The 23,172-nt window shown below is 42.4% G+C and overlaps 1 protein-coding gene and 1 non-coding gene across 2 annotated transcripts in view; both read left to right on the top strand.

Moving 5' to 3' along the window:
• Positions 1 to 278: 278 nt before the first annotated feature.
• LOC150069241 (U6 spliceosomal RNA) lies at positions 279 to 382 on the top strand. The gene has a single exon (XR_016538385.1). It is a non-coding gene; the product is annotated as a U6 spliceosomal RNA (small nuclear RNA).
• Positions 383 to 5,757: 5,375 nt separating this feature from the next.
• LOC150069240 (protein mono-ADP-ribosyltransferase PARP14-like) overlaps positions 5,758 to 23,172 on the top strand; it is a 38,533-nt gene continuing 21,118 nt past the window's right edge. Inside the window, exons 1-6 of the mRNA XM_090345408.1 lie at positions 5,758 to 6,052; positions 9,328 to 9,458; positions 10,411 to 10,444; positions 14,828 to 15,070; positions 16,601 to 16,837; positions 19,161 to 21,460. Coding sequence (XP_090201534.1) covers positions 5,836 to 6,052; positions 9,328 to 9,458; positions 10,411 to 10,444; positions 14,828 to 15,070; positions 16,601 to 16,837; positions 19,161 to 21,460 — 3,162 coding nt within the window. The 5' untranslated portion in view covers positions 5,758 to 5,835. The remainder of the gene's footprint in view (positions 6,053 to 9,327; positions 9,459 to 10,410; positions 10,445 to 14,827; positions 15,071 to 16,600; positions 16,838 to 19,160; positions 21,461 to 23,172) is intronic.

Here is a 23,172-nt window from a genome sequence, read left to right as displayed (position 1 = left end):
TTGTGCATGCTAGGCAAGCACTCTACTACTAGGCCAAACGCCCCTACAAATACTTCTTGAACATTGATATTCCTTCCCATGTTTTTCTCCCACTTTCCCTTCACCCTACCCCTCCCAATAATTCTCCTGCCCGTCTCTATTTCAAATAAACAAATAACCTTATGTACAATATACCAGGTACCAAAGTCAGATACAGTTACAACATGAGATAAATCATAAGGAGAAAAAAAAGAGAACAAAAAGAAATAACCTCACATGGTAGGTTAAGAACAATCACAGTGCTCGCTTCAGCAGCACATATACTAAAATTGGAATGATACAGAGATTCGCATGGCCCCTGCGCAAGGATGACACGCAAATTCGTGAAGCGTTCCATATTTTTCTCATCTCTTTTGCTGTCCCTTGGTTATCTCATATTGTTACAGTATTACCTTGTTATCTGCTATATTGTATATATGTTTATTTGTTTATTTGAAATTGGATAGGGAAGGGGAGAAACAAGATGAGGGGAGGGGATGGAGGGAGGGAAAGTGGGACAAAAACATGAGAAGGGATAGCAACGTTTGTTAAGTGATGCGCCTTCTATCTGGCAAATATAATGTAACACTTCTATTAATTACAATAAAAACATATTTAAAAAGAAGAACAATCACAAATATAAACCTCTTGTTTCGATATCCTGGAGTTCACTTTGCTTAGCCTCATCCTATATGGCCATATGTACATACCTTTTCAGCTTATTGGTCCTCTGCTAGGAGACTCCTAGATGTGTACTAATTATTGCAAATGACAGAAACTATGAAACCTACGTTTCTTTGGGTCTGGCTTACTTCACTTAGTATGATTCTTTCCAAGTCTTTCCATTTCCTTACAAATGGACTTATGTCATTCTTTCTGATGGCAGCATAGAATTCCATTGTGTAAAATACCACATCTTCTCGACTCATTCATCTACTAAAGGGCATCTGGTTGGTTCCATATCTTACCTATGGTAAGTAATTAAAGCATTGAATTTTAAACAAAAGAGGTAAGATAGACCATAGAAATAGACATTTTTAGTTTTCTCAGTTGTTCAATGTTGTGGAACTTACAGATATAAATTAATTCTTTATGTATGTTAATTCTACATTGAAATATCCATTCAATGTACATTGCACATACTATTCACCAGGCAGTCATAAAGAACCCTGAGCTTTATTGCAGCATGGTGAAGCTGGAAAGGCTGCAGGTGGTCGTCTGGGAAGGGAGAATGCGCTCCACGTGGTGGGAGGACTGGTAGAGTTCCTAAGTACTAGGGGCTCCCAACAAGGGTGGAGCTGGCAGACATCGACCTCTTCCTCTTCTTTTGCCCTCTTCCAAGCATTTTAATTTCAAAGGACAGTGTCTTACATGGCTCTGGTAACGTTCATGTGTTGAACTTTTGGAGGTCTGAGCAAGAAACGATGGTTCCTCCATGCCACAGAACATATTGCTTGAAATAGGATCAAATTTATACCAATGAAGACACGACTGACTTTAGAGAAAACAACAACCAAACTTTAAGTTTGGGCCTCAGGACATCAGTAAAGGTAGGGTGGCTTCCTTTCTCCAATAGCAACATGGCCAAACAGGAATTTCATTATCTAGGTTTGCAGTGACAATGGTAATCTGCCTAAAAGAAAATCCAGTTACCATCAGTCTTCAGTTTTATAGGAATTAAGAGGATTAAAGAAGAAAGAGTATTTTGAATATCAAACAAATATTCAACCATGTATTTCTTGAGTTAAGGAATTCTGATTATAAAGGAGTTGAGTCTGTCACTGTCTCTGTGAGAAAAAACCAGCAGATGGAAGAACGCTGGGCCTCGCCTAGCTTTCTCCCATGTCAGCTGTTTCGCTTCTCAGCAATCAAAGTATGACTTCCAGTAATTTTTGTACTATGTGTTTGTTTCTTTTTTTTTTTTCAGCTGCATGATCTCCAGGACATTACAAAACTACCTCAGGGTGTTATTTAAGTTCAAAGTAACAGTCCATGTCCTTTAGAAAAAGATTGTTGGCAAATTGATCTCTAATGTTCTGGAAGGGTATGAAGTATGTGCTTCTGTTTCCTTGACAACCATTGGAACTAGGTTACAGCTTCTCAAGGACCTAACACTCTGATCTGGATGCTCTGAGTCTTAGTCTCAGGCCCAGTGAAGACAATGCTGAGTCTTTTTGAAGTCAGAGAAAGGGACATGAATCACAGAAATAGCCATCGATTGGTTCCAAGCTGCCAAGTCTCGTCCATCCACCTTTCTTCTTTATTTTATGTTTGATGCCTATGTTGGTCTGCTTTTGGGGGTTCAATGACAAGTACCCGTGATAAATCAACTTATAAAGATAAAAGATTTATTTTATCTCATTGTTTTGGAGATTCAAGTCCATAACTAATTGGCCCTGGGGAATTGGGCCTGTGGTAGGCAGCATATCAGGACCATGTATATGGAGAAACAAAACGGTCCCAAGGTTCAGGACATGAAAGGAGATTTGGTTCCCACAATCCTCTGAGGGTTCATCTTCAGTGACCCAAGGCTAACTCAAACCCTACCTCTTAAAGGTTCCACAAGCTGGGGAACTAAGCCTGAGCCTTTGAATGAAAGAATACTCAACAAACTGTAGCAGTACCTCACAGGTTTTCCTTTGGGGAATTCATTTCCTCCCATTGGAACAATGACTGTGTCTGGACTGAGTGCCACACCAGCTCTCCCTTCCAGGTCAGTTCTCTCACACCAGAGCCTTTACTGCATCCCAACCCAAACTCATCTCCCTCCTTTGCCCTCTAGTTTTGTGGTCATGTTCCTGAAATCCAGCTACCTGAACTCAGTGCCAATTTACAGCTAATGCGATGGGAGCCTTTGCAAAAGGGAAGTAAGGTGGATGAAGTTTTCCAGACAACCTGAACACGGCACAGAAAGTACAGTTCTTAGTGGGAGTGGGGAGTGGGAAAAATATTTTCAATAAAAGAAAGTCCATTGGCATGCGTTTCCACATATGAGATGTCAGGTGGGGGTGTGTGTGGAGGTGTTGGGCCTGTTTCTTTCTTGATGTGCTGTTGTTAGTCTCCAGAGTTGTGTTGTTTGCCATCATGATGGCATTAGCTATAAGAACCAGAACTGAAAAAGAAAAAAGGAGATCAAAATTAAAAGCTTCTGCACCAGAATGAAGAGACAGCTGACAGAATGGGAGACAATTTTTGCTTGCTATTCATAAGACAAGGAACAATCACTATAATATATTGAAATAGTTATAATGTATAAAAATTGAACAGCAAAAGAATGATGCTTGGAAAAAATGATGCTTGCAAATCAATCATTTGGGTGACAGTTTGTAAGAGAGCTTAAGGGTTGTTCAAAGGATGGAAGTACTGAAAATGAAAAAGACTCATCTTCCAATTTCATCTTAGGGATATCAGGGAAAGCAGAGGGGATGATGGAGAGGAAAAGGAAGATACAAAGTTATATGCTGAGCAAGATCTTTGTCACTAGAATATATGTCTCTCTGTGGTGTGTGTGTGTGTGTGTGTGTGTGTGTGTGTGTGTGTGTGTGTGTGTGTGTGGTACTGGGACTGCACCAGGGGCATTCCGTATGCTAGGCAAGCACTGTAATAAGGAACTATTCCCAAAGCCCTGCCAAAGCCCAGCTTTGCAAGCTGCATTGTCATGCAGCTTGACTTCCTGGTGTTTTCTCCTGTAGGTATTTTTTATTTCTTCCATAAAACCTAAACCTCACAGAAATTAACATAGAACTGTGAAAGAATGTTGCAAAGGTCACCAGATGTTCAGGGTTTTGTAAATTGAAAGGAATATTATTCTTAATTGCTTAGGTAAGGCTGTGCTTTAGAATTAAGAATGAGTTTAAAGAGAAGATTGTTTAATCCTTGTAGAAAGAGAAGAGAAGCTGGGTACCAATGACTCCCACCTGTAATCCTAGCTACTCAGGAGGTTGAGGTTTGAGGATCGTGGTTTGAAGCCAGCCTAGGCAGGAAACTTCGTAAAACTCTTATCTCCAACAAACTACTCAAAAAAGCCAGAAATGGTGCTGTGGCTCAAGTGGTAGAGTGCTCACTTGAGCAAAAAGAAGCTCAGGGACAGCACCCACGGCCAGAGTTCAAGCCTCGGGACTGGCCAAAAGAAGATGAAAAGAGAGGGGTGGGGAAAGGGATGAAGAGAAGGGATTGCAGAGCTTGCAGAAGGCCCAAGAAAGAAGTCCATATGGAGATTTCATTTGTTTTAATTCAGTTAAATCACTGACCTATGGAAGCGCAAAGGATTTTCCGAATCTCATCTACAAAGCAAAGATTTCTAAAACTTATTTTCTCACTGATAATAAATATTACATGCAAATACTCTGAACTGAGACAGTAAGAGGAAGGACATTACTGATTTATTCAAGGTGATGCTCATGGCTGGACTGGGAAAAACAGAAATTGAGCAGGCAGTACCTGTACCTAGTCAGTGACCTGCCCTGATCCCATGGGTAGAGGATATACAGATTCCCAGCTGCTCTCTCTCCCACCTCTCTGGCAGCCCTTCCTTTTACCTACGTTATTGATGCAATGATTCTTCAGCCGCTTGGCTTGGTCTACACATGGATGAAGATGGGGTCATCTTTAGCTTTCCTGTGTGTCCTGGCTCTATCCAATTTAGAACCCACACTTCTCCATTCTCCCTGCCAGGACCCTAGTCCCAGGCAGCTTCCATTGGCCTGGGGCATTTAGGCAATCACTGGTCTGTCAGCACTCTACTCAGTCACTCTCCTGTCAGCAGCAGACTAGTCCTGTATAAGCAATTCAGACCACAGAGTCTGCCTGATTCCCAGCCCTTTATAGTCATCTCTAGACTTCAAGAGATACATCGTAGTCCCCAGACTCCACATGCTTGGGATCCCTTCCTTGTACATACCGGGAAGATCTGTGGTTTCCTTCCCAGAGCTTTCATTCCGTGGCTCTAACTCCTTTCTTCTCTCCACTGCGGACAGTGGTGAAGGCTGGAACTGTGGTCCTTTATTAAATCCATCTCCATGTACCCATGAAACTTTTCAGAAAAAATAGTTAAGTAGATCATTTCTCCCAGATATTATTCTCCGATCATGAGATATAACTCAAAGGAAAGCCCTGAAGAATTCCAGCTAGTCTGCTGATAATTGATAGGCTTCCTCACAGAGCCAGCAAAAGTTCTAAGAAAATCGCAGATGATGAGTCGTTTTCTTTTTTTTTTATTTAAAACATTTTTAGTGTAATTAATTAGTTATATCTGCCAGATAAAAGGTGCATTACTTCACATACATTGATACTTTGTCATGTTTTTGCCCCATTTCCCTTCCCCCGCCCCTCCCCTCATCTTGTTTTCCCCTTTCCCTTTCCTATTTCAAAGAAACAAATAAATGTATATACAATATACCAGATAACGAGGTGAGATACTGTAACAATATGAGAATAACCAAGGGACAACAAAAGCGATGAGAAATAACATTAAGAATAACCATCACACATTATATGGCTCTTGTTTCCATATCCTGGAGGTCCTTTCATTTAGCCTGATGAGCCATTTTCTTTCCTTGACAAAGGTAGGACTGATTCAAAAACTTTAAAAAAAAAAAAAAAAAAAGTGGACCTGTGTTTGTGTTTGTGCAAAGAGTGGCTCAAAGCCTTGGCAGGGTGTGGCTCAGCTACAGGACCCCTCTGCTGCCCTGGGCTCTCTGTTGGGGGAAGGCTGGGAAGTGGGTTTAGGCACCCGGAGCCTCTGCTCCTGTCCAGCTGGACAGAAGCTAAGAACCAAAGGTCAGGAGGAATTTCCCGAAAACGAAAGCAAAAAAGGCCATGCAAGCCCTTCCGCCGTCACCAGGGATGGCGGAGCGGGCAGGCCCCTTCCCGCTGCTGGTGGAGGGGTCCTGGGGCCCCGACCCCCCGAGGAACTTGAGCACGAAGCTGCAGAAGTACTTCCAGAGCCCGAAGAGCTCCGGAGGCGGCGAGTGTGAGGTCCGCAGGGAGCCGGGGAACCCGCCACGCTTCCGGGTGCTCTTCTTCCTGGAGGACGGTGAGGGGCGCGAAGGAAAGTGGGGGGCTGCTGGCTGCTGCCGCTGAACATCTTAAAATTGCCTTGGTCCCCACCTCCTGTCTTCTCCTCCAAAGGGGGTCAAGGGCCACCTATTATCAGCTTTCTCGGGTTTCTCCTGGAAACTCCAAACCGATGACTCCCAGAATGTCACCTCTCCCCTGGGAGTTCTTAGACTGGTGACAGCCACCAGTGGTCCTCAGGAGATTGACAGCAGTCGTCTTCCGGTCTTTGGGCTTGAGGACAGACAAGGAGGCTCTGGGGGCTCTGAAGTTTGGGGCAATGCAAAGTCACAAATGGGCCCCAGGAAGGGAAACCTGGACGAGAAAGAAAGAGAAGGGCACAGACAGGATTGCAGCAGGGGAGGAAGAAGGGGACAAGAGACCTGCCTGGCTCAGACCCCTGTGGAAAACTTAAGTACAGTTCTATCCAAGGATTAATTCCACCACAGAGTGCTCAGAAGAACTCCACAGCCATTTGCCTTCTGCTTTCCCTTCTCCTGGAGGGTCCTCCACTTTGATTCCAGCCGTCAGCATCAAGTGGCCCTTAGGGGTTCTTCCTTCTCTAAGATCCCACTGTCCTCGGGAGCAGCTCTCACCTTTGGGGCACAGACTGCCTGCGTCCTAGTACATTGGAGGACAGGTTAGCCAGAGACATTCCCAACTCAGTGCCGGAGGCTCAGTGCTGGGGGGGCGGGGGATGTCACAGACTGCTTTCATAACTTTTAAACCATATTTAAGCATGTTATCAAGACTCCTTGTCATAAATTAGACCCTAACATTGTCCAAGAATCCAAGTGTTCTGGAACTAAGAGAATCCATTTCCTTAAATGAAACTAAATGTAGATGTTCTGAGGTTGATTCAGGAAGGATACTGTCCTTGTAGGTGAGGGAAGCTGGACATGAGATTTCCCACTCTTCTTTCTCCCAAATTCCTCTCCTTACTGAGATCACATTACTGATAATACTACCATTCATCCCCTGAAATACCTGTGTCCAGACATATTGCACATGAGAAGGAGCTGGCATATGGTGATGCCCGGATGGACTTTACTGAAGTCCAGGAAAGAAAGGTGGAAATGTAACAGAGATGGATGACATCAGCTAAATTGGATCACAGCCTGTTCTTGGCTTCTAGAAGTTACACCCAGTAGTCAGTCCTCACTGCAGCTCATCGCATCCCCTGAGAGGTCTGGATAGACTCCATTTCCCTCTTCATAAAAAGTAGAAATGGAGGCTGGGAGTTTGGCCTAGTGATAGAGTGCTTGCCTAGCATGCATAAAGACCCGGGTTTGATTCCTCAGTACCCCATACATAGAAAAAAGCCTGAAGTGGTGCTGAGGCTCAAGTGGTAGAACTCTAGCCTTGAGAAATCCCAAGGGCAAACCTCAGACCCTGAACTCAAGTCCAGGACTGGCAAAAAAAAAAAAAAAAAGTACAAGTGGAGGCTACCATTCTAATGCTAGTTTCCAAGTGAGCCTTTATGTTGGCTGGAAATCCCCCATACTGCCTCAAGACTTTGAGTCAGGCATAAGTGGCTCACACTTGTCATTCCTAGCTACTCAGGAGGCTGAGAGCTATGAGACTGTTATGTCCAAATAACCACCCAAAAGTCTGAAGTATGGCACAACTGCTAGAGTACCAGCCTTGTTTGAGAAAGCTAAGTGAGAGCATGAGGCCTTGAGTTGAAGCCTAGTACCAGTACAAAACAAGGTTGGGGGAGGGAGGAAAAAGGGGAAAGAAAGATTCAGTTCCTCTGACCACTTACATCAGATTATAACACAGTAATCCAGCATTCATGCCATAGCCATAATCACAACTAGCAAGGCTCTCAAGATTCTTTTCTGCCTTACCTCAGAAACATCTTATTGTTGGCCATACCCCTTCCTTTAAAAAAAAAAAACTTGCTCTTTCTCTATGATGTGAGTCAGTAATTTCCATATCTGCAATTACATTTGAGGAAAAAGCATTCACAGACAATCTGTTAAGCAGGCAAACAGAAACATCCAAGAAGTTAAGCTGGATTTCTTTACAGCCATTCAGCTGGTTATTGGCAGGGTTAACGTCATATCCAGATCTCTGGCCTCTATGTCTACTTTCAGTTTTTATACTCCATCACAGCTGCTTGATATATGAATCCTCTACTTGTTTATTTTTGCAAAATATTTTCCATCTCTTCTTTCTTTCTGCATCTTTTTTTTTTTGGCCAGTCCTGGGGTTTGAACTCAGGGCTTGAGCACTGTCCTTGGGCTTTCCTCAAAGTTGGCATTCTACCATGTGAGCCACAGCACCACTTCCAGCTTTTTCTATGTATGTGGTACCAAGGAATCGAACTCAGGTCTTCCTGCATGCTAGTCAAGCACTCTACTCCTAGGCCAAAATCCAGGCCCCCTCAATCTTCTCTTTCATACAACCGTTACTACCAGATATGAAGCTCCCATCATGACAGGCTAAGAAATTGGTTGACTTGACTTTCTGACTAGGCTCCTGGCCACCTTCCTAAATACAGCTTTCACCATGTCAGGCCCCAAACCCAGGCTTCCCTGGCTCTCCATGAGCGATGTTTTCATTATTACATCTCAGTGCTGCTTTTTTGGAATACCTACCTAGCATCAGGTCCTATACTAAGTTCTTTTTAATGTGTCTTCACTTTAATGCAGCCAACACTGATTTAAAAAAAAACAGTCTTTATTAACCTCATTAATAACTAGACTTGTGCTTCATAAGTAATACTTATTAAGGAGCTTGCTAAATGTGTTAGTCATCTTTCCAGTACTGTGATAAAATGCCTAACACAAAGGTTCATTTTGACTCAGCAATCTTAGAGATTTGCGTTTACAGTCGGTTGACCTGTTGCTTTTTGGCAAGATAAATACATATGAGAATTCCATTAGTTCATGACTAAAAGTAAAAAAGAGAAGGAGAAAAAGGGATGGGTCCCAATATCCCCGGAAACAGCAGACATCGCCTCACTTTCTTCCACTAGATTATGCTTCTCAATGCCCCATCACCTCCTATTAGTGGCAACTAACCCTTTAATACATAGGCCCTGATAGGAAAGTACAGACCCAAACTATTGTGCTAAAGCATATTTAAAGATGAAATTCAAGCTCACATCTATTTACTAAACTTTTCCTCTTTTAACTACACAGAACCTCTCCTTAGAAACTGAGTAAGCTATGGAAGGGATATAAAAATCATAGAATAATTATAAAATGAAGAATGTCATTTGGATGTTTTCCTTTCTTGACATTGCAGTTCGTCAGAAGGTTCTGGAGAAACAGAATCATGAGTTGGATTGGCCAGGGACAGGAACATTCAAGCTCACTGTCCGGTTGCCCACAGCCCCAAATGATGGCCCTGTCTCGAAGCGGGAAGTTCCAACACAGGTAAGCCAACCGGAGCCAGGGTTCAGAGGGATGGGTGATCTCCCAAGCTCCCAAGGGTGGGAATTACAGTATGAAAATGTGGTGGAATGAGGAGTGTAGATGAAACCAGAGTGAGAAAAGTGGTGGAGAAATACCTAGGTGCTGGGAGCTGTGTTGAGGCAGTATGACAGAATGGAGGAAAGGTATCTTTCCTTTGGTTTTAGATACTTTGTGAAAGTCAAGATTTGTTGTTACAACAATATTAGTTTGGGATTTAAAATGCTGGGTTTGGGCCGAGAGTTTGGCCTAGTGGTTAAGTGCTTGCCTAGCATGCATGAAGACCCGGGTTCGATTCCTTGGTACCACATACATACAAAAAAGCCGGAAGTGGTGCTGAGGCTCAAGTGGTAGAGCTCTAGCTTTGAGAAAGTCCAAGGACAGTGCTCAGGCCCTGAGCTCAAGCCCAGGACTGGCAAAAACAAAAAAACAAACAAAAAATAAATAAAATGCTGGGTTTGTGTCTCCTGGCTTTCAATAGCCTGAAGCTTACATTGTTTTTAGAAGACAGGTATCCATACTATGTGTTATTTCCCCAATTGAAAAATGGGTTGCTTGTCAGATTACTGTGGGGGTAAATGAGGTGACATCTCAGAAGCTTGTTATGATAGGGAGTACTCAAGAATAACTGCTGAGTCCAGAGAAATCATGAGCTCAGCTGTTTCTCTGACTCAGAATTAGCATATACACTGAACACTTAGCGGGAATTAGGAATTACGTTGCATCTCATTTTTACCAATGACCAATGGCTACTCTGTGACATGTGGCCTCAGGAGTACTCAAAAGCATCATTGCTAGAGTATTCCATGATCACTTCTATTTACCGTACAACTCCATCCTGGTCTTAGAGATTTTTTTTTTAATGTAAAGTAACGACTACTAGTAGATTAATGCTACTTTATTGTTTTGATTTCAGGAATCCAGGGTGAATGAAGATGTTAAAGAACTAGGTAAAACTTCAGTTGAAGCAGCTCTGCCATTCGCTAAGCAGTTTTGCGGCCTTATAGAAGTCACCTGGGGATCACATCACAGGGTCTACTCAGTGTGGCGCTGGGCATCCTCACATCCTGTGTCAGCTTCTCAGAGAGCAGACACTGAGCGGTTCCTTAGGCTCAGGTCACACAGATGGGGATAGTTCTTTGAGGCCTAGGATATGTCTGTAATTGAGAAGAGGGAAAGAAATCGCTGGGGAGTAGCAAAAAGCTGAATGGTTGAGCCCATCTGTGCTCAGGTATCCAGTAAGAAACAAAAACAGAGCCAGGTTCTGGTGTCTCATGGCTATTATGCTGGCTACTCAGAAGGCTGAGATCTAAGGATCTTCCAGAATGGGTAGGAAAGACAAGAAAAATCTGTAAAACTTTTAGTTCCAATGAACCACTCATCCAAAGCAGAAGGTGGCATTGGTTCAAGTGGTGGAGTGCTAGCTTTGAGCAAAGGAAGCTCAGGGATGGTGCCCAGGCCCTGAGTTCAAGCCTCAGGACTAGAAGAAAAAAAAAAAAAACAAGAAAAACAGAAAAAAGAAAGGACAGGAGAAGTCTATCCGTGGATGCCATGTGTGACTGCATCAGTTAGCACAGCTTTGTGAACACTTGATATGCACAGATGTTCTATGCAACCATAGCAAGATGAACCATAATGGTGAATAGCAAAAGTGGATGCAGTGATACCAAAGGCAGCCACTCTTCTTACCTCACCTGATGTCAGAATCAGCCAGGAGTTAAATAGCTGTCCTAGATTCTGTTACTTAAAATGTGGCTGGACATTGGCCTGACACTTATAAAGAAACTACTAGTTTTCATGGCTATGCATATTGTTACACAGGGTAGGAAATGATGAACCACGCTGAACGAACTAAACAAGAGTGAAATAGGGATATATGTACCCAAATCTTAGGGAAAGACATTCAAAGTAAGTCTAAACATATCCCATGAAAGGTTTATTGGCAGAGAGGAGTTACATAGCAAGTGCTCTCTAAGAATAAGCCTAGGGATTAAACAAATTTGCAATAAGTTAAAACAGGATAAAATCTAAACTTCCATCAAGATGTTTCTTGTGCTTTTAACAATTTTATTGTCAATTATTGCTGTACACTGAATGCTGACAGTGACTCTAGGCTAGAACTCTTGAAATGACTTAAAATGAGTAGGCCTTTTTAGTTCAGAGGAGATTTGCCTAACAAATCCTAAATCTCAAAGCTCAAGAAGCAGAGGCTATTGCGCTATGAATGGGCATGTGATAGGTGTACCTGAAACTTACGCAGAAAGTTAAAACTAGTAAGTTTACAGGAGTTAATAGCCTAGAGCCTGGCACATTGCACATGACTAATATCTGGTCTGTGATTAAAGCCAGTGTCTTATGCCAGGTCATGATTAGTTGAGCTGGACAGAACATTGGAAACCAGTATCTGGAATGTCTTGGAGAAAAATCAAGGACAAGGGCAGAGAAATACTGGTTACTTGGGTTGGGAAAATTCTGGAACTTCTTCATTCATATCTCCAGTCTGGAATTCTTTTGAGATTTCATTTCTCTGTTGGATGTTCCTAATCGAGAATTCAGAGCCAATCTACTAAAGCCATTTGTATCCTTTCATTCACCAAACCAGTTTTCTTTTTTTCTTTTTTGCCAGTCCTAAGGCTTGAACTCAGGGCCTGAGCATTGTCCTTGGGTTTCCCTCAAGGCTAGTGCTCTACCACTTGAGCCACAGCACCACTTTCAGCTTTTTATTTTTCTATGTATGTGGTCTTCATGCATGCTAGGCAAGCACTCTATCACTAGGCCAAACTCCTGGCCTCAAACCAGTTTTCTTTAGGATTTATTATGTTTGCATTTCCTTTTAAAGTTCTCAGCCAGTTTTCTCCTAACCTTATGGGAAATAAAGGATCTCTCCTCTCAAATTTTATAAACATTGGTCTACTAGTTTTTAAAAAGTCTTTATCATCCATCCTTCTTTCATTGCTAATCACTCCTGTTACTTACAAATCTATCATGGAGGGAACTCATAGCTTGGTCTCCATTTCTGAACTCTATACTTTAAAAAAAATATTTCATCATCCATTCACAGAAACCCTTTCTCACCTCTATCATCACCTGCAAGGTGAAGTTTAGAGCACATTCTGAGTCTTACCTGTTTTTCTAAACTAGTTATTCATATATCTGCCCCAGAGTAGTCCTTTACGGACATATATCAGTCACGTTGCCTTTTTCTAAATTGTCTGGTGATTATTGCTCACAATACCCTTTACATTTCTTTTCTGTGCCTGATTCTATGCACCTTTCATTACCCTCACAGATACCTCCAGTTCTCTGAGGCCTTTCTATACCAGCCAAGCCCCTTGATCTGTTTTTCAAACTCTTGACCTGCTTCTTTTATGTTGAAGCTTCTAAGAGTCATGTTATAAAATGATTTTTGGACCTGGACCTGATAGCTGATACCTATTGAGGAGGCTGAGATCTGTAGGACTGAAGTTCAAAGCCAGACTGGGCAAAAAAAAAATCACTTGACTCTACCTTCAAAATAGCCTGCAAAAAATGGGGCTGGAGTGTAACTCAAATGGTAGAATGTCAGTTTACCAAGTGTGAGGCTCTGAGTTCAACCCCAGTATTAGAGGAAAAACAGAAAGCTCTGTTACTTAATCCGGTGCTCTTATTTAAAAATTAAGCTCCTTGCCCAAAGTTAAAGGGTGGTAGTCAGGGATTGAATGCATACAGCTTCATCCCTAGCTCTGTACCTATTCTATATGGTTATACCTGTTTCATTCAATGCTGTTATGTTGTTTCTCCTTACTCTGTAGTCAATGTAAGCACATCATCACATGTCCTTGCATTCCATCAGGGTGCAATAGTTCTTCTATTCAGTGATCACTTACTGAGTCTCAGCTATCCACCATGGGCCAGCAACACAAGGGAGAAAAAGCCTGGGTCTTGCTTTTGAACAGTTTAGTTCTGTCATTGTAATGGAGTGCTATGAAAGACAAGGTGGGCCTCTCAGAGGGATAAGGCAGAAAAGAATGTAATTTAATTAAGCTGAAAACACACAGACACACACACACAAACACACATATACTGGTCCTGGGACTTGAACTCAGGCCTGGGAGCTTTTGTGCTTAAGGCAGAGCTCTACCACTTGCTACTTGAGCCACAGCTGTACTTCCAGATGATCCATTCATCTACTGAGGGGCATCTGGGTTGGTTCCCTATTTTAGCTATGGTAAATAATGTTACAATGAACATGGTTGTGCTGGTAGGTTTAGTATGCCCTTGTTTCTGTACATTTGTGTAAATGCCCAGGAGTGAGATTGCTGGGTCATAGGACAGCTCTATGCTTACTCTTTTGAGGAACCATGACACTGCTTTCCAGAGTGGCTGAACAAGTTTGCACTCCCACTAACTGTGTAGTGGTAGCGATCCCTCCTGACCACATCCCTGCCAGCATCTGTTGTTATTAGATTCTTGCTAATGGCCATTCAAACTGGAGTGAGGTAGAATCTCAAAGTTGTTTTGATTTGCATTTCTCTTACTCTTTTTTTTTCCAGTCCTGGGGCTTAAACTCAGGGCCTGGACACTATCCTTGCACTCTTTCGCTCAAGGCTAGTGCTCTGCCACTTGAGCACCACTTCTGGCTTTTTCTGAGTATGTGATACCAAGGAATTGAAACTAGGGCATTGTGCATGCTAGGTGAGCACTCTACCACTTTGTGGGAGCTGGTGAGGTGGTACAGATAATGTCCTGGGGGGTCACTGTAGAAGAAGGAGGCCTGCCTGGGTCTGGCGCACTGGGTGGTTGGGGTCTGGGACAGAGCCACTTGTGGCCCAGGAGGGCATGGAAAGGGCTGTGGTGGCAAAGGGCTGGCTGTTGCTGTGGCAAGTCCTGTGGCCTCAGTGGATGCAGCCTCATGCCCACAGGGTAGGACCCGGCGATGGCAGGAGCAGCTCGACGGTGTCCGGGTGAGTTTGGTTGGGGTTCACCGTTTTTCTTGGGGTAGCAGGAGCCCCGAGGTGGCTTGCCAGCAGTGTGGCTGATGCTGTCCAGCAGGGGTCCAACATGCTGGTTTCGTATTGTTTCCTTCTCTTTTGGCTGTCGGAGTAGGCTTCTTGTTGCCAAATGTGTCCTTAGAGCCTACATCTCTGTTTGGTGGAGGAGGTAAGGCATTTACCTGTGAGTATGCCACCACTTCTTTCCGTCTCTTACATTATATTTTTTAACTCATCAAAGAAAAAAGCAAGGAAAGCTTTCAAATAGCACCTGAAAAAGAAAATATTCATATGTTAGGATAAGTAACTGTGCTAAGACTATGGCAGATCCATATAATAGAACTTCTGTTTCCCCCAAATCAGATGTGTCAGAAGAGCTGGATACAAAACTTGCTCTCAGCAGTACACCAGAGAAACAGGAAGACATCCCAAGAAGATGTGAAAACGTTTCCTGTTTGGTGGCTCTTGCAAATCTTAAGGCAAATGTGACTGACATGCTGCTGACCTTACTAGTGGAGAACATAAGTGGGCTGTCCAGTGATCACTTTCAGATGGAAGTCATCCGAGACTTCGATGTGGCTGTCGTTGCTTTTCCACAGCATAAAAGTGAGCTCAAGGGACATTTCATTTGCAGTTCTTCTGTTTTCTTATTTTTACCTTTGAGTGTGTGTGTGTGTGTGTGTGTGTTTCTCCCACCCAGGGACCAGAAAACCTCCCACTAGGCCTCACCACTTAGGGTTCTTCTTCCTCCTAGAGCACCAAACTAAGGCCAAAGGGTTTAATACATGGGCCTCTGGGAGACAGTGTAGATCTATATTATAGCATCTGCTAGGTACTCCACGTGTGTTCTGGAGGAATTCACAGTCTGGGAGCAGGTAGGAAGCTCCCATGGAAGTAGATAACCAAGATGCGAATGGAGAAGCTATGGGAAATGGGAAGAGAGGAGATACAAACATGGCATCCGCGTTGTGCTTGTCAAGTCTATATTGCAGTCATACCATTTGATTCTGCCTGCACTACACTGAGTAAGCTGTTTTATGCTACTGCTGAAACCTCTGACTGACATGTCTCTATCTCCATCCCTGTGAAAAACTCAGATTCAAGACTAAGGTATGATTTTTTTCCCCTTATTTGATTCCCCCAGAAGACAATATATCTTCTTTCAAGGCCCCTTCTCTCCTAAATGACAGACCTGACAAAGCTGTATTATATTCACATCTGTGTCCCCAGATGGTATCACAGTGCTTAGCATATTGTGGCTCCCCAGGCAGTTCTTACTAATTGAGAAAAGGTAGGCTGATTCATGGAGGATGATCGTGACCAAAATAATTTTAAAAAATAAATTACAGGGCCGAGAGTTTGGCCTAGTGGTAGAGTGCTTGCCTGGCATGCACGAAGACCCTGGTTCAATTCCTCAGTACCACATACATAGAAAAAAAAAGCCAGAAGTGTTGCTGAGGCTCAAGTGGTAGAGCTCTAGCCTTGAGAAAGTCCAAGGACAGTGCTCAGGCCCTGAGCGCAAGCCCAGGATTGGCAACAAATAAATATTAAAAAAAAAATTACATAGGGTTGCCATTTTAGCTTGGTGGTGGTGGGGTATGTACTAGTTTGCTCCTTAACACAGAACAAAAAAAGAAAGCAAAAACAATAATAAAATTGGAGAAGGGTATTTATGACACAGAAAATTGTATATGCAATGGCAAAGGAAAACAAAGGTTTTGTTTATTTTTTTCAAACAATGGCTAATTTTTGTGGCAATGGAAAATAAATTGCAGGGAAGAGCTGCTTGGAAATGGCTAAGATCACTATAAGCTGGTTAAGGAGTGTGAGCTTTGATCTGCAGCCAGGGCACCAGTGAAGGACTGGAGAGAGAGGAGTGAAATGAGAAGACGCCATTGTAGGTTGATAAGGACTTTGACTAGAGAAACCCAGTTCAGTGCAGTCATGATGTGACATGTTCAAAAATGCATCATTCAGAGACAAGGTTTTATGCATTCATAGTCTCAAGTAGGTAGCAAAAATCCTGTCTTAAACTGGAGTGCTTGCTTCTTCCTTTTAACTCGATTACTATTCAGGCCATTATCTTCTATGTACTTTAGAGATGAAATAATAATATTCTAATTTTTTCTTTTGTAGTTGCCATCAAATTTGTTAATGATTGTGCCAGGCACTATTCCATTAAAAGACTTCAGATTTCTCCAAGACTTCTGGAAATGACAAACACAATCAGGGTTGAAAACCTGCCCCCTGGAGTGGATGACTACCAGTTACAACTTTACTTTGAAAATCCTTTTAATGGTGGAGGAAGAGTTGTCAGTGTTGAATGTTTTCCGGATGAGAGTTCGGCTCTGGTTGAATTCTGTGACAGAAAAGGTAGTATTTCATAGCCTGTGGTATTTGGAATGATCTAGGCCATTTAAACAGGTCCTAGCAGTTAGTTACATTCTCACACATTTTACTTGTTTAAAATTTTAACTCTATGTTCACTTGGGATATGATACTTCATGAGGGCAGTGATTAAAACTTTAGAAAATCAGTTCCAAGTTTTTAACTTCCACCTCATGCACCTCCACCTATAAGTGACAAAACAAATCATTCTTGGAACTTTTGATGTGTTATATTTTAGAAAGATAATCTGTGTTTATCCGTCCATAGAAATTCTCAAATTAATTTAAGCCAAGTCTAGGTAAAGGCATATTAGCATAATACAATTTCCATCTTTTCTGTAAGTGTCATCACTCAGGAATTAATAGGGATGGTTTCAAGTGAGCTCAGGATGGAGATTATAAAGCATATTAAGGTGACATCTTAGATGGTTGTCACAGCAGACACGCCTGAGTTCAAATCCTGGCTCTGATGCTTACTGGCTTTGTGATCTTTGACAAGTTACTTGAGGTAAAATAGGTATGACAGTAGTAATTTGCTGAGAGGACTGTTGTGATGATTTTATGAAGTCAACTTGCAGAGTGCCTGGCATAATGCAGAGCTCAGTACCTGCTAGTGCCCATGAACACTGGTATAGAGCCTGTATGGGACTATGGTAGGATTTCTGAATATATATGTGTGTGTGTGTGTGTGTGTGTGTGTGTGTGTGTGTGTGTGTGTGTGTGTGTGTATTGCCAGTCTTATGGCTTGAAATCAAGGCCTGAACACTGTCCTTGGGCTTTCTCAAGGCTAGAGCTCACTTGAGCCACAGCACCACTTCCGGCTTTTTCTATGTATGTAGTACCAAGAAATCGAACCTGGGTTTTTGTGCATGCTAGGTAAGCACTCTACCACTAGGCCATGCTCCTGGCCCCTCTGGCTTATATTTTTGGGCTTTAGAGGCCTTCATCTTTCTGTCAAGCCTGGCAGGAGTCCTTGGTCACAAAACAAATAGGATGAAAATATATTTTAACATCTTTCCACCATAGATGCAGTTAAAATCCAAGTTATTACTGGAATTTAGGGATTTTTTTTTAACTTGCTTATCAACTCCACAAAAATCGGGAAGGTCTGGGAGGCTAATAAGAACAGATTGGGGATAGCAAGACAGAGAAACAGAGAGATGAAGGAGGGGGGGGAAGATGAAGAGATAGGAGAGAGAGAAAAATAGAGGAAGAGAGATGGGAGAGAGAGAGAAAGAGAGAGAGAGGGAGACTGTCTTTGTACAATGGCTAGGAGGGAAATGTGTCATGAGCAGAAGGAGATATGAGTTTCTGAATTATAGTCTCTGGGCTGGGCTCTCAAATGACTGAAAATGATTTTGGTTGGTAAGAATGAAAGATCAGAGGCTTTGGGACTTACAGATGCTGGATATTAATTCAGATGTTTACCTAAGTTACCTAACTTTTCCCAGCCTCAGTCTTATTATTTTAAAATAGGGATGATAGTAATAATGTCTCTCCCTCAAAGGGATGTTGCAAGGATCTACATAAAACACTTTAAAAATATCTGATGGCTGGGTGCTGAAGGCTCATGCCTGTAATCCTAGCTGTTCAAGAGGCTGAGATTGGAGGATCAAGGTTCAAAGCCAGTCCCGGCAGAAAAGTCTGTGAGAGTCTTATCTCCAACTAACCACGAAAAAAATGTTAGAAGTGTGTGGCTCAAGTGGTAGAGGACTAGCCTTGAGTACAAAAGCTCAAGGACAGCATCCAGGCCTTGAGTTCAAGCCCCAGGACTGACACGCACATGCAAAAGTGTCTGACATGATAAGCTATAAATCGTTGTTATTGTTCCTCTCTAAGGTGAGTAATAGAATCTAAGTCACCTGTGAAGGTTAAAATTCTGTGACTGTATGGAATAGAACAAATAACATGCTACTTAGATGAGCTGACCTTTGAGGAACAATATAGTAGATTGAACAAATATCAACCTCATGTTTGTAAACAAGTTCATATCCATTACTTGATATGGTAGGAATGTATCCCTCATATGTGGACAAGAAAATAATGCTGGTTAATTAATATTTATCAACATAGACTGAGCTTGGGTAGAAAGTTCTTGTTGCATTAAATAAGGCCTGTCTGTCACTGTTAGTACATACCAATTTATAATTGGACATCTTTGGGATACTGCTGCCTTAAATTTTCACATCAATATTCTAAAAACATTAGGGTTTATTTTCTTCTAGAAATTAAAAATTTTGTCTTAATTTGTGTTTATGTGAAATGTGTCACATTGAGATAACATTATTCTTATTCCTTTTCCTTAAAAGTGTTAGAAACCATCATGGCCAAGAAACATAACTTCAATAAGATGCCAATATCAGTATTTCCCTACTATAGCTGTTTGGGCACAGCCTTGTATGGTAAAGAAAAGCCTCTGATCAAGTTCCCAGCACCATTCAAAGAGACACTGGAGCCTCAGTTATGGAAGTTTTTTCAGAAAGAAGGGCATCTGATTCAGGGGATAAATGATGAAATGAGACGTCATCACTGTGAGCTAACATGGTCCCAACTCAACAGTACAGTTACCGTCAGACCTGCAGCCACACTGGCCAGTCAGAAAAGATCAAACATCAAGACCTGGCAGAAAGATGCATCCACAGCACTCTCTGGCATCAGGTCTAAATATGAAGTTATCTCACATCAAGTGGAGCCAGGAGTATGGGACTCCATCAGACAAGACATAGAAGATGACAGGATTTTGATTGAGTTTGATACAACTGAGGAGATGATCATTTTAGCAGGAAAATCAGAAGATGTCCAAGACGTTAACTTGAAAACTAAGGCGTTAATAGAAATCACTATGCAAAAAATTAGAAAGGAACAGGAGAGTCTGGAGGAAAAAGTGGCCATTTCTCCAACAAAGTATTTTCTTTTGCACCACAGTGGTATTCTCAGTCATCTATTCATGGAGTGTCCAGAGATGGAACTTTCTTACAATGAATCCGCTCACTGCCTGTGCATCAAAGGGCCTCGTGCAAATGTGGATAAAGTGAAGAGTGAAGTCTTGGCAATGATGTTTGCCATTGTACAGAAAACGCTTCAAATTTCTTCTGCGGTCTCCTACTTTTTGCAGCAGGTAGACTGTAAAGAATTGTCTAAGTTTCTTTTTATAGACCAGAAAATCCTTGCAGTATATGAACTAAAGGATACAACTGTTGACTTGACCAGCTGTTCTGCTCAAGATCAGGCACAAGCTGAGGAACAAATGCTCAATGGCTTAAATTATAAAAGCATTGAAATTGAGGACAAGGAAATTCTTAATGATGATAATTGGAAAAAGAAAATTACTGATCTGCAAAAGAAACACAATTCCCACACAAAGATGGTGGTAATCACTGAATTAACTGCAGGCTCTCCAGCTGAGGTGATTGTTGCAGGCTGTGTGAGAGAAGTCAATGAAATCTATAGCTTGCTTCTTGACTTCTTAGAAAAACATATGAGAATAGAGAGATTCATTGAAGTCCACCCATCTTTGCTTTTAGACTATTTCAGGGCAAACAAGAAAGAATTCTGGCCAAAGAAGACCAATGTGCAGGTAACTTTCAAGCCTGCCAACAGACAAAATGGCATTTTGCTAATTGGTACCAAGAGTGAAGTCCTGGAAGGCACAGACATCATTGAGAAAGTTCAGAATTTAATCTGTGTTAAAACCTTTCAAATTGATAAGCCAGGAGCCAGGCAATTCTTCCAGGATAAAGCATGGTTTTTCAGAAGTGAGGTCAGACGACTGTTTGGCTGTTTCATTGAACTCCAAGAGAACAAAGGAAAGAAGGAGGTGGGTAGTGGAGAGTTACAGAAGTGCCTCTTTAAGAGGAAGCTGAGTCCTGGTGTCATGCTGATTGCACAGAAAGGTGACTTGACTCAGTTCCCCGTGGATGTGGTGGTGAATGCTGCAAATGAGACTCTCAGGCCTATTGGTGGGCTTGCAGCTGCTCTTTTCAGAGCAGCTGGCCCTGAGCTTCAAGAAGACTGTGAGCAGATAGTGAAGACAAAGGGCAAGATCCTACCTGGCAGTGCCACCATCTCAAAAGCGGGGAAGCTTCCTTGCCATCATGTGATCCATGCAGTAGGGCCTCAGTGGAAAGATGATGGGCGGAAGCGTGCACTCCTGTTAAAGCAAGCTGTGGTAACCAGCCTTCGTTTAGCTGAGCGACACAAGTGCCGATCCATAGCCATTCCAGCTATCAGCTCTGGGATCTTTCCTCTATACCAGAGTGTACAGACCATTGTTTTAGCCATCAAGGACTACTGTCAACAGAAGCAGGCAGATGGCTCCTTGAAAGAGATTTACCTTGTGGACCTGTCTGAAAAGACTGCTGAGACCTTTGTAGAAGCTATGAAAAATATACTTAAAGACACACAACCTAGGACAGCTTGCCAGGCTGAGACTGATTCCCTGACTGACACTGATTCCCTGCCCAACTCAGAATTCTTGCCTGATAGAGCCTCCCACCTTGGTTTCACAGCGGCACTCCCAACTGTACAGAGAGCGCAGAAGCCTCCATGTCTGGTAGCTCCAGGAGGCCTGAGGATGCTATTGGTAAAAAGATGTGTGCAGGAGGCTAAGGTGAGTCTTATTACTTATATAACACTACCAAGATGCTATGATGCCACTGAATCTGTGGTTCTCCCCTGGAGAGTCAGAGGAAGATAAGACTGATAAAGCATACTGGCATCCCAACACAGTGAAATTTTTAATCAAGCTCGAATGTCATATGTCCTCGTTACCTTTAAAAAGTACACAGTTGGAGTCAGGGAGGTGGCCTAGTGGTAGAGTGCTTGCCTATCTCGCTCAAAGACTTATATTTGATTCCTGGGTACCACATAGACGGGGGGAAAAAAGCCAGAAGTGGTACTCAAGTAGTAGAATGCTAGCCTTGAGAAAGCCCAAGGACAGTGCTCAGGCCCTGAGTTCAAGCCTCAGGACTGGCAAAACACACACACACACACACACACACACACACAACTGGATATGGTTTACATGATATGAAATGAAATCAAGTAGATTTAATTAGTGTTTTGCTTTAGACTGCTTACAAGAAAGAGTATCTCTAGGAATGCATCCAAAGGAGTGACCAATGGAATGTGACAGACCATCAGAGAACATTTACATCACTAAGAATCCTTGTGCTCTGTAGCAGCAACTCCCATTTCATCTGCCGCCCCACTCCACCTCTCTACCCTCCTAGGCATTCATTACTCTACTTTAGTATAGATTCACTTACTCAGGAAATACAATGAAATCATACTCTTTGCAGTTTTCTATTACTTCTTTTGTCAGTATGGGGCTTGAACTCAGGGCTTGCTGTCCCTGAGCTTTTTTGCTCAAGGTTAGTTAGTGCTTTACCACTTTGAGCCATAGCCCCACTTCTAGTTTCCTGGTGGTTAATTGGAGAGGAGTGTCTCGTGAACTTTCCTGCCTGGACTGGCTTTTGAACTGTGATTCTCGGGTCTTCACCTCCAGGTAACGAGGTTTATGGCATGAGCAACTGGCATCTGGCCCACTGGTTTGTTTTACTGGGGAGTATTTTTTTTCTTTTTGATAGTACTGTATTAGGTTTGAATACAGGTCCTCGTGTACGTGAGACAGGCACTTCCCCATTAGAGCTATGCCCAGAGAGGAATATTTTTAGGGTTCATCAATGTTCTAACTTTTATAGCTGAATAATACTTCATTGTATGGCTATGCATATGTATATATGTGTATGTATATATACATATATATCTATATTGTTTACCCATTCGTCAGCTGATAAACACTTGCATTGTTTCTTTGAATTTCAGGAGAGCTGTTTCTGTGAATATTTATTTACAAAATGATTGTTTTATATTCTCTTGAGCATATACATAGAAACGACATAGCTGGGCCATATCCTAATTTCAGAATTGACCTGAAGAATTAGTGGGCAATGTCACAAAGTAACTATCACTTTACATTCCTGTCAGCAAGGTTAAGAGATTCAATTTCTGACCTTTGGCAACCATGATTATTATTTGTCTTTCTTTTTTTTTTTTGCCAGTCCTGGGCTTGAGCTCAGGGCCTGAGCACTGTCCTTGGACTTTCTCAAGGCTAGAGCTCTACCACTTGAGCCTCAGCACCACTTCCGGCTTTTTTGTATGTATGTGGTACCAAGGAATCGAACCCGGGTCTTTGTGCATGCTAGGCAAGCACTTTAACTAACCACTAGGCCAAACTCCCGGCCCCTATTTGACTTTCTTATCAAAGTCCTTTTAGTGAGTGGAAAGTCATATCATACCAATGTTGTCAAATATCTTTAC

The sequence above is a fragment of the Megascapheus bottae genome, chromosome 1, assembly GCF_031878675.1.
Source record: "Megascapheus bottae isolate mThoBot1 chromosome 1, mThoBot2.hap1, whole genome shotgun sequence".
NCBI lineage: Eukaryota > Metazoa > Chordata > Mammalia > Rodentia > Geomyidae > Megascapheus > Megascapheus bottae.
The sequence above is the reverse complement of the archived record's forward strand: the minus strand, read 5'-3'. Positions and strand labels throughout refer to the sequence as shown.